This window comes from Echinops telfairi, unplaced genomic scaffold, assembly GCF_000313985.2.
Source record: "Echinops telfairi isolate 266 unplaced genomic scaffold, ASM31398v2 ScPeMD7_7468;HRSCAF=8506_0, whole genome shotgun sequence".
Taxonomy (NCBI): Eukaryota; Metazoa; Chordata; class Mammalia; order Afrosoricida; family Tenrecidae; genus Echinops; species Echinops telfairi.
In genome coordinates, this window is record NW_022111369.1 from 39,872,300 (window position 1) to 39,884,363 (window position 12,064).

The 12,064-nt window shown below is 35.8% G+C and overlaps 1 protein-coding gene across 1 annotated transcript in view; it reads left to right on the forward strand.

The window, feature by feature from the left end:
- The window catches only part of ANTXR2 (ANTXR cell adhesion molecule 2), a 200,879-nt gene extending 191,783 nt beyond the window's left edge, over positions 1-9,096 (forward strand). Inside the window, exon 15 of the mRNA XM_045284347.1 lies at positions 7,147-9,096. Coding sequence (XP_045140282.1) covers positions 7,147-7,185 — 39 coding nt within the window. The 3' untranslated portion in view covers positions 7,186-9,096. The remainder of the gene's footprint in view (positions 1-7,146) is intronic.
- Positions 9,097-12,064: the final 2,968 nt, after the last annotated feature.

Below are 12,064 nucleotides of genomic sequence, written 5' to 3' on the forward strand. Positions count from 1 at the left end.
TGCAGAGATAATAATATGCACAAAAAACAAGACAGAGCAAAACAAAGCAACAAAATAAAACAAAACAACAACAAAAAAACCCAATGACAAAAAAGAGAAAGCCTGTAAATAGTTCAAGGTCTGTTTGTTGACCGTTAGGAGTGTTTCCAGGTCAAGACTGATGGGTGCTACACCCTGGCCCCATAGTCTATTTTTGATATTCCCTTAGGATTTCCTTGTTCTGCTCCCTTTGCTGTTCTGTTACACACCCTTAGTGTTTTGCCTTGGTGTGGTGGGGTCACATTGGGTGCAATGCCCACACTGTGTCTCCAGTGTTGTCCCCTGTAGCACTATGAATCAGTGAGGGATGTCGTGTCTCTTAGTGGGTCTGGCCCTAATGGTCGTCTCTGTGGATTGGCTGCTCTGAGTGGGAATATTGTCCTCAAGGCTTGGTGAACCAGGATGTCTTTCACTCTCTCCTCCTCTCCCTTCATTTGCTCCTGTGTGCTCTCCCTGAGACATGTCCCTCTCCCTGAGCTGTAGCTTCAGTGCTGTCCTCTGAAGTGAATTCTTCTGTTCAGAGTGGGGGTTGTCCATGTAGTTGGGATTGGGGCTGGCCTCTCAAACCTCTCTAATGGTTCCCTGCTTCATGTTGGTATGTTGCATTCACGTCTTGGAGCATGGGTTGTACTTCCATTTTTCTATAATCTTTTTGAAGCCCCTCATGCAGCACGAAAACCATTATCTCATTTATAGCTACCTTCACCATGATGACATTGCCAAGTGATGTGGAGAGAAAACATTCTTTTGTTGTTTCATGAATAGAGAACTATACAAGGAGCACCTGTAATATATGATATGTGTATATTCGTGGGCTCAAACTACTTCCACAATATCACACTTAAAAAAAAGTAGTAGTTTATGATCTAGCCAAATAGTTAAACACACATTTAATTGGGTTGTGCAGAATCTTGTGCCCTAGAAATGGCATTACTGAATGTGGATTATAAAGATGAATTAATCATTGACTTCTGCTACACCTGTCCATTCAGCTCGATACACAAGGATATTAAAATAAAATACACCTAGAGATGAGTAAACATGTCAACTTATGGGAACATAAGTGCTGAAAACTTGGGCATTTAGTAGCTGATGGTAATTTCTTACAATAAGTAGTCAGCAGGTTCCTTTTTAGGCTGACTTAAACAAACAAACAAACAAATACAAATTTTTATAAAGAAATGTATGTTTTCTTATTGAATTTCTGTTCGCAATTTAATGTTTTTCTTTTTAATTACTGAGTATTTTTAAACTATAGAAGGTATAAAATAAAATGCACAAAATTATATGCAATCCATTACCCATAATTGTTGGTATATTTTCTATTTGTCTTTTGTAATTTTGGCATATATAGTATAATAAAAATCATGGTATGTACCTGCTCATTCTTCAAGGGTTGTCCTAAAAGGCTGTCCTAAAAGAATTTCATTTGGAAACCTTATCTATCCATCCTTCAGCCCTTATCTTGTCCTTTTAATATTTCTTCTTGTTTCCCAAATGCACAGAACATTTTAAAGGAACATGATTGGCATTCCTCAAGGTTGCCAAAGCCCTCGTGTTGATGTGCTGTAAACGGAAGAGTGTGGGATTCTTTGTGGAACGGTTAGATAGATGGCAACAGTGCCTTTACACGTGCACAGACCGAGAAGAGCGAGGATGTGTTCAGAGACAATAGCTTCACCTGTTGATATTTTCATTTAATAAAGGTTTCTATGATTTGTAATAATACATATTGACTTTTCCTGATATATTTGTACTGTGTAGCCTTCACTTCCTTAAATATTTAAGAGATAGTACTCCGCCGTATATACTCATGTCTAAGCCGAGTTTTTTCAGCATATTTTTTATGCAGTTCTTGTGGTAATACTAGGTGCCTCAGCTGGTATTCAGGTTGGCTTATACTTGAGTATATATGGTACGTAATGCAAAATGATTTCATTTACCACTGATTTCAGTGCATCTGAGCAATGCTGTATCCTAAACCAGGACATGAGTGAAAAGTACTCATAGTTAATTTCTAAACTTATTAAATCTCAGGATTTAATTCAACTCAACTTTATATCAGCTCTATTTTATAATTGTTATAAAGTTTATATCCCAATGATTTATAAGGCATTATACATCTAAATTCATATTAATTTTCTTGATTGTTTAATTGAATACATTCTATGTGTTTTGCCTAAAGCATCATAATAACAAATATTTGTTTTGTACATGATTGAGATACATGATTAGATCATAATTTTAAGTCAAGAAAATTGTTTAATAAAAATATTGAAATAAGTTTCCCCCGATAGGGAAAATATTATTTCTTTATATTAGTAATTACAGTATATAGCATAATATTACTTTAATTAATATGTTTAAAATTTTTTGTAACATGTTCATTTTGGGAACTAATATTTCAAGCACAACTTGATAGGCGTATGATTACACATTCATCTTAACTCTTGCTAATGTAATTCTAATTTTCACCTTTCTTACCATACTTATTTTATAGTGGCTTATTTTAGTGAGTATCTAATTTTTTCTCTTTTAATATTAATTTGATCTACTCCATATCAAATCACTGCCATCGGGGAGAGGTCAACTCCACGTGTAAATTTTTATGGTAGCAGAAGACCTAGAACTGCTGCCTTGAAAGTAGCAGTCCAACCATTACCCACTCTGCCACTCCACTAGGGCTCCATTAACTAATATATAGACAATAAAATATTAGCAATTATGAATATGTATGTCTTTACTTATATACTATATATGTGTTACATTTAATAATTTTAACCAATTTAATGAGCAGTTTACAGTTCTCATTGCTTGCATTATTTATCAAAAGAAAACATAAACAATGTTTCTAGAAAGAAGTACTTGAAGTAATACTGCTTTCCTTTCTGTTTTATTCTGTGATTGGATGTGCACGTTATTTTACATTGCTTTGCTTCTTACCTTAATAACATACCTTTATTATGTAGACATTCTAAGTACGAAGATATGACAGACCTGTAAGGCTTGTCACATCCCATTTCCTGCAAATAAAAATTGCTGTGCAGTGTTTTGACTTAGGGTGTAGCCTAACTATTTTTGACCTTGAATATAATTACCATGATCACTAATGTGTTTTGTAAGATAGTATTGAGTAGTATTTGGGGATCACAGCCACTATGTCACTATCTTAGACCCCATATAGCCAGGACATGTTACCCCAATTTCAGAATATTCTTTGAGTTGGAATCAACTCAATGGCAGTGAATTTGGTTTTAGAGTAATTGAAAGATAACCGCCCACTTGAATAATCCTCTGGAGATATTAAGCTTGGCAGAATACTGAATAAGCATTTCCTTCTAGCTGATCATTTCTTTTTTTCCCTCCTATCCTTTCTTCTTTAAGGTTGCTTTCTTCCTATTTGTCCTTTCTTTTCTTCTTTCTTTTCTGCTATTATATTTCTAGTCTATCCTTTGTAATCTCTATTTTTCTGTCTCAAATTCATACTTATGCTGTTCTCTTATTATTGTTAAATATGGCTCCTACCCAGATGGAAATATTTGTTCATTAATTTTCATTTATGGAGGTATTTTTTAAATTTTTTATTCATGGAGATCTTTGTTTATTGATTCATACATCCATTACCCACCAGTTCATTTGTTCATGAGTCAATATTTATTAAGAGCCTGCTCCATATTAGTGTGCAAGGAATTGGATAGGAAAGATGAATATCTTTTGTTTTGGCGAGTTTACCACATGCCAGGTACTTTTAAAAGCATGTTTATGTTGTAAGGATATCAATTGGTTAATCTTTACATCAGCCTTACGAATAAGTCCAACTTTTAATCCGTATTTTACTGAAGAAGAACCCAAGATATCGAGTAATTAAGGAGTTGTTCATGGTTACAGTAAATTGAAGAGGTGGAATAAATATACAGGCTTCAGAGCCCTCACATTTAGCTACTTTTATCATGCCTTTTTGTTATTTGGACAATTAATTATGATACAGTGTGGTTTGGCTGTAGGGGGACTTTATGATGTTATTGAGGAAAGGAGCCCCATGACTGGAAAAGAGGTGGGGAGGTGGAGTGAGTCACAGAGGATGTGATATTTGAAAATATCTGTCTTAGTGGTCAACTTTTAAAATTCTTTAAAATAGAAGTGCACCCAGCCATTATTAGACATTAAAACTGCAAAGCACTGAGAGTCGATCATTGAGAGGGTTGTTTTGTCAATAGGTGTAGACTGTAAAATAGATGGGTTAATAATGCTTTTGGGGTCTCCAGAAGGCCCCAGAATATTCAGCAGTTGGCTACTAAAAGAAAGATTGATAGTGTAAATCCTTCTCGGGTACCTCAGAAGAAAGACCTACCCACCTATTTTTGAAGATAACCATTGAAAATCCTTTGGAGCAGTTCTACTCCGAAAGCGTGGGATTGCTATGAATTAGAGTTCATTTGACAGCAACTAGTTTGTTACCTTTAACAGGACTTTTAGGGTAATTCAATAATAGTCATTTGGCCGCTGATGATTGATTAATTTTGAATCCCAACCTTTAGAAAAGTTGTGGTAAAGAGATACGAGTCAGAATCAATAGGGTTTTCTCCATTTAAGTTTCTTTATCTTTAAATACACTACAATAAAATGAAATGGGTACTGAGTTAGGATGCTTCAATTAGGTGTAGATATTATTTGGAAGACTTAGAATTTCATTTGTTAAACACCAGCCTTTTAAAGTAAATGGTTCAGGGTCACTTTTTAGGAAGAATAATCAGATAATCAGAAAGATGTTGCCTCTATTTAGACACAGTTAATGAGTGTTGAAACAAAAGTAAAAGTAGAGCTGTCTATATAATTCTCTTAAGAAATATATGGAAGAGGGAAAACTGCCACTCTCTGACTCCTAAATATGTAAGAGAAAATTTCATTAGTTTATATCTTTGCTGTCATACATCATTCCTCTTAAAAATCTTTGAGTCTGGGAAATCTTCAGAAGATATTTTAAATGGTAATCAGCTTTTTAATATGCATGGTTCAAATCAATTTCTCATTGCACGTACAGTTACACTACTGTGGCTGCGAGAAACTTACCTTTTCCTTTCTCACTTTGCACTGCCACCAGTACGGGTTGATATACGGTGGGATGCAGCTGATATCAGGTGACAAGTTTTCTGCTCAGTTACTAATTATGTAGAAAGATTGATACAAAAATTTTTGATTGTCATAGTCACATAATCTAGGAAATATCATAAGCAATCCACTACTATGTATTTTTTTTAACTTTTTAATTTGAATCCAGTGAAGGTTATCAGAGCAGATAATCAATTTTACATTCAATACTTCATACACATATGGTTTTATCTCATTAATTGCAATCCCTTTGATGTAACATCACTTATCCCACTTCCTTTCCGTTTTGCCTCTTTCCATTTCTCCTTTTTTCTCAACTCTTCCAAACTCTGTCCTTGGGTCAACACTGCCCTTTTGATCTCAAAGGATTGATTATGCTAAGGTCTGCATACTTCTCTAGTGTGATTGTTCCCCTTATAAACCTCTCTGTTGTTCAAGTGGAAATCGGGTCATGGGGGTGCTATATTTATCACATATTATTCTATGAATAAAATTTACAATAAAAATTACTGAGGATTCTGTATGATCTGGTACAAAAGAATGTCTATGGAAGGGGAGTGACACTATGACTTACTACACTGGTGGCATCAGCCCCAGAGACACCATTATTACTTTGTTCAAATATTTATTATGTCATTTTCTCCTTGTTTCTCTCATCAAAAGATGGATAGATCCTTAAAATAGCATTTGAAAAGTTTTCTTGGCTTTTTTTTTTTTTTTTTGCGGGGACAGGCATATTTCACTCTTAGCTAATCTGGAGAATGGTATCACATCACAAATACTCATTCAAAAAATCCTTAAAGATTCAAGATAATACGAAAGTGCAGTCCGAGTAATTGATCCCTGAATATTGCATTATCAGGGAAATTTGATCTCACTCAAAGGTGGTTTTATTTCTACTATTCTCCCGTTTTCCTTTGAACTAATAATACTTACAGACATTAAGCTCAAAGTTAGTGACAGACTTGGCAATTGTAGCAATGTTGCTTCCAAAATTATTTAGAATAGACTATTTCATAAGTGTTTTCAGTCAAAAGCCCATAGAATTTATAAGTGTTAATTTTGTATGCTTTTCAGTTTTTACATTACTTTCTGAAATTTCCATCTTGACTGACTAGACATTTTTGAGAGGTGATACATACAAATCCTCTTTTTTTATATTTCCAGCATATTTTTCTCCAACAAAATTCCCATATTTACCCCCAAGAATATTTTTTGTAATTTTTCCATTTACTTTGAAACATCAGTAACAATACATCAGATATTTAAAATAGTGTTCACAGAGAGAGGAAAAAAGAAAATTTCTAATGTACACGATGGTTCAAGGCACATATTATGAGTCAAAGAACAATCTCAATAGAACAATAACCTTGACCCTATGATAGAAATCTGTATGCTATTTATAGAGTACATCAGCTTTGTTATAAAAAGAAGAGGAAGTTTTGTCACAAATGGAAGCTTCGTTTTCACCTAATCTTGGGTTACTTATAATTACGTATAAAAAATACATCCACAAGCTTTTCGTTCAACTGCTAAGGCACTGGAAAGGCAAAGACACTTTAGAAATGTGCAGTTATTAGCAATAGCCAATCACGATGGACAGGATCACTAACGAGTGTCTTGTAAAAGCATTTTTACAGAATGGGAATACATCGCTTCCCTTTCCACCGTACAAAAAAATCTTTTCATTATCACATGATCCACTGATATCATCATAGCCATACAGTTGTATGTAATGTTTTTAATCCATGAAGACGAATAATGACTGAATGTATAAAAATACTGATAATAGAAAATGGGAATAATGGAAAGTAAAAATAAAGTTAAGATATCTGACTTTCCTTAGAACCATCTAGCGTGCAGATAACAGAAAGAACTTTGTCAAGAGCCAAGGAACATACATGACACGTGAATAGTATGATATTAAAATGACGTGTTTTAATTGTACATGCTTGTCATTGTTTCAGTATCTCAATATGAATTTCTTTCTTTTTTCAGGGTCGGTGCATAAACTTTTCTCGAGTTCCATCTCAGTAAAAGCAAAGCAGGAAAACCAAAAAGGTACTAAGAAGGTGTTACATCTTCACACTGCTAATTTCCCACCAAATGAAATCAGAAAAAGGAAGACATCTCAGAAGATTTTGGAAGAGCAACTTAATCCCTCTTATGCATAAACTCTTTTCTCCGCCTTCCGCTTTGCTTGCAGCAAACATTTCCAAACACGTGTTCTACATAGGAGTCCATAAAACCCAATGCTCACGCATGATTAATGACCTTGAAAATAATGAGGGACCTTGGTCTGCTTGCGATGGCTTCTATAAGAACGTTGATTTCAGTGTGCAGAAGAGGAAGGAGCAGAACAACAATCAGGACATGCACCCGCGGGAAGATGGTATCCAAACAGGGATCTCAAGAAAAGTAGCCAGGATGGGTCTTTAATGGAGAGAGGAGTTTTCTTGCATGGAAACATGGCGCTTGGTTTTACACGACAAGATCATTAGCTCCGGGCAGAGGATAAAATTTCCCACCAGGCTAAGCAAATAAAGGAGTCCCTTGCCTTATAACTAAGTCAGGTCACAAAATCCTCCCAAGTCTCCTATCACAGTGTGCCTTACGGGAAGCTTCTGACTGGAAAATCTTGTCATTTTAACACTGAAAAGTGCACACGCATGACAAAATGTAGACAGGATGCCTCAAGGTATCAGTAGCAAGCAAGATTTTGCCCTTTAGTTTTTGAAGAAACCTTTCTTTCATTATGCACTTGGGACAAGAAGAAAATTAATAGAGCGTTATTCTTCAGAAAGACAGTCCCTACCCAGCGATCTTGAGTGGAGTTTAAGGGACTCATGATTTGCAACTCTGTCCCTGTGACTGGTTGGTTTTCCAATTATGTTGTATGTTGAGGTTTTAGTAGTGCATAAAACATTAATATCTGTAAACATACTTAGGAGTGTGTTTTGTTTTTAATTTAAAGGAAGCCGTAACCACAAAGCTTCCGCTCAGGGTTTTTTATTCTCCAAGTCTCCAAGGGCTCTTCAGCGTCACAAGCCAGCAACTCTCTTTGCATGAAAATTTCAAAGTTTAATTAATATAATTAAAGGCAACAGCAAGCAGCAGCCTGTGAAGATTTTGCTCATCTTTTTTATGCCTTTTGACATTGAATGACCTATTACTGTATGCACATTATTTGGATTTTGAGGGGCACTCCACCTTGGCTATGATTCATAGAGGAAAAAGACTTCTTTTCATCAATTTCTAAATTAAACTTTCAGGAGGATTGGCCATCACAAACATTGGCGATGTATGTATCATAATTTTTCTTTTTTTTTTTTTAGCAAAACACCGCCGTGTCACGTCGGCTATGCCAAATGATGTTAGCATGGGTGGAAATGCTGGGGGTGGGGGGGAGGAAGGCAGCAGCTGAAGGAAAAGCTCAAATGATCTAGTCACTTTCGATCCTGTACTTCAGACGCGAAATGGATATTCGACTCGAAACCTGACAACGAGCGCCTGCTTTGATGGGAACTGGTACAGACAATGACCAGTGGCTGGTCAGTGGGATGTCTCTCTGCGAGCACAAAGGCTTATCAAATGACACTAAAAATAAGTTCAGCAACCATCACATCGGAAGGGAGAACGTGAACATTTTATGTTTGGCGGGCATGTGTGTGCACAAGACGGAAAGAGCGAGCCGGAGCATCCGGGTAGAATCACCTCCATTGTGCTCTTAAAGGACGCTTCAAGAGACCTGAGTGATTGTGTTGGTTCATATCCAGATTTGTAGTACTGCTCCTTACACACACACACACACACACACACACACAGTATATCTATATATACATATGTATCCTCTAGCTTGAATCTTTTGCTCGAGTTTATTTATGTCACTGGCTGGCTGGGTCCAAAGTCACATGCCCATGTATTCATAAATAAAATTTTGTACCTGTGCTTCTGCTTCCATTTTCTTTAAACCCAAAGAAAGCTTTACTCTTAATTGAATACACAGCCGACCTAGTTAGGGAATTGTATTCAGTTACAAAATGTCCTTCAGGTTCACAGATGGTACTGCTCCTGGTAGCTACCGATGTGTGTGCGGGTGACCTGGAAACGATGTGGTACACCCCTCCCTTTCTGCAGTTCATTTAGTTGGACCTTTTCTTTCTGGTACATGACTGTTTATGATACTCAATGCACACCCTTACTAAGAACAATTAGAATGCCTCAAAACTAAGGTTAGTTGGCCGTTGCTTTTTATTTGTGTAATATCATAGATCATACTTATGTTTAGCTGCATGAAAAGTATCAGTGGACCTTTTGTTCTTAAATGGCAAAATACCCTTCTGTAGATCGTAACACAAATGAAGGCTACTCCTGACACCACTGTGAAGTGCTCAGAATGAAAAAGAGGCATCAATTGGTCTACCTACGGACTGGAAAAGTACCAGACATAGAGTCCAAAGACAGATGGAATTTCATGCCACTCAAAAATATGAGCTAGATCGATGTTATGATATGCTGATTGGGCTAACTAGAAACTTCAAAGAGTTTCTTTTTAAAAATACGGTTTCTCACCGAAGAACCAGACCACAAACCTCCCCAACTTTCAACCAGGAAAATAATTTGCTAGAATTATTCCACTTCTGTAAGTGCAATGGCACTTGGTATTTTAGAGATGAATTTACAGTTTCATTTTCTGGACACGATGTCGGTCAAGATCTATTCTCTGGGTACACACAAATGAGTCTTTATCCATAATCCATTTGCATTGCATAAGGTTGCAAAGCAATTAAGTGGGAAATGACTTCTAACTTATGTGTCTACTCTGCCTAGAAAGAAAATTTTGAAGGCATCTATATATATTTCATAACAATGTCTGTTCTTTATGGATTTGATCCATAAATATTTATCTATCTGAAAACTTTGATACTTGGAATGTTTTCCTTAAAGCATTTGGTGCTCCAAGAAGAAACATTTGGTGCTGAGAGTTGCAGTACTGATGTCTCTCCCCAAGTTAATTCTATTTTAGAAATTTATATTTCATTCCAATGAGATGCAGAGTAAAATTTGAGACCTTCCATTAAGTAGGGAACAGCATCTGTCAGCTATAGAGAAGTAGTATTTTGACAAAAATATGAGATTTAAACCCCTATATTTAAAAATGCTTGAGAAAGAAGTGACTTACTGCTATTTACCTTTAAATTTTATCTTAACAATTTCATGAATTATTCAATATTTCCTTTTATAGTGAACTCCTACTGGGTATAACAGCATATCTCCGTGAATATAACAACATAAATATCACTGACCATTGTTTACCACTCACATGTAATATATGTGCTTTTGTTAAAATTAAGGAAAATATGTTATAAAATGGTTAAAATACTTTTTATATCTTAACATATTATTTTTAAATTGTAAGATGGCACAAAGGAGCCTTAGTGGCATAATGGGCTATGAGATGCACTGCTAACCAGCAGGTCAGCAGTTCAAAACCACCAGCCCCTGCACAGGATAAAGATGAAAATTTCTGCTCACATGGAAATTTCCAGCCTCATTGACCTACAGCGGGCAGTTCTATTTGCTTGTTAGGGCCTCTACAAGGCAGAATCACCTCTACAGCTGGGAGCGCAAGGGGAAAATATAATTAGATTTATTTAAAATAATAAAAATTTAAGTCAGCACAAGGATTATGCTAAGCAGTTTTACTGGATTATAGGACAGCCAATCTGATTTAAAAAAATAAAAACGAGAATGGCTAGAAGTAGGCTAATTACAAGGAAGCTCATAAAGAAAAGAATAGAAAATCCACCATTGGCTAACGTGATTGGCTGAACCTTGCCTGCCCTCTTTCACTGAAATGTAATTATATTTTGCCCTCTTGTTCCCTGCCTTGAGTTTGAGCCACAGACTGATCTCTGGACCTACACTCACCTGCAGCCACCATGCCTTTTGAAAAAAAGAATTCTTGTTAGGCTTAGCAATTTGGGGTGCAACAAAAGAGATCAACGGCGGGATTGATTTTGAGTTAGGCATGCATATAGTTAATATTTGGCTTTGTGGTAAAGTAAGCTATCTGTTACTAATTTTTCACTTTGACAGTTATATTTACATGTATTATAAAGCATTGTAGCTGTCTCTTCCACATGTACATTGCAAAACCCTAGTTAACTTTTACTAGACTTTCACAGCACAACATTACTTAGGAAATTTATTGTTGTTTTTTTACTACTAGAAAATAATGGCAGGTGTGTGTGCACAGGAGATAAATATATTTATTTTCTATTTTAATATGAAAGAAAATAAATGATCTAAAACAGAATGATTCTAGTGCATCTGTTACATAGTTCAGCGAGAAACAGATAGATGAAGATGGAAAATGGTGCCTATTTGCAGGTTACCAAGTAAGGAGAGCCAGATTCTAGATTTGGGGTTAGTTTAATCTTTTACTTAACGAGTTTCTACCACGCAGTTCTGAGAAAAGTCTTATTTTAATATAGTGCTTTATTTTCTGGTGGCACAGTGGTTCAAACACACCAGCCATTCTGCAGGTGAAAAACGAGGAGGCTGTGTGTTCCCCTAAACTGGTTTGCAATCTCAGAAACCATCGGAGGTTATCAAGTTTCAGAATAAACTGGACAGTAGTGAATTTTTGCCTATATTTACTAGATTCCAATTTAGTCATTTTGGGGGAAAAAAAGATTTCTTTTTTGGTCTTTTATAATCCAGGATGGAAGCAACACTGTGTTAGTTTTTTTTGTTTGTTTGTTTGCTTGCTTGTTTATAATTTATCTTATTCTTCCACACTTCTTCCAAAAGCAAAAGAAAGTGCATGGTGTAGCATGCAAATTTATTTCAAGAAAGTGCTTGTTCAAGTAGCATGATGAGAACTTGAGGAAGTGAAGTGTGAGAGAGCGAG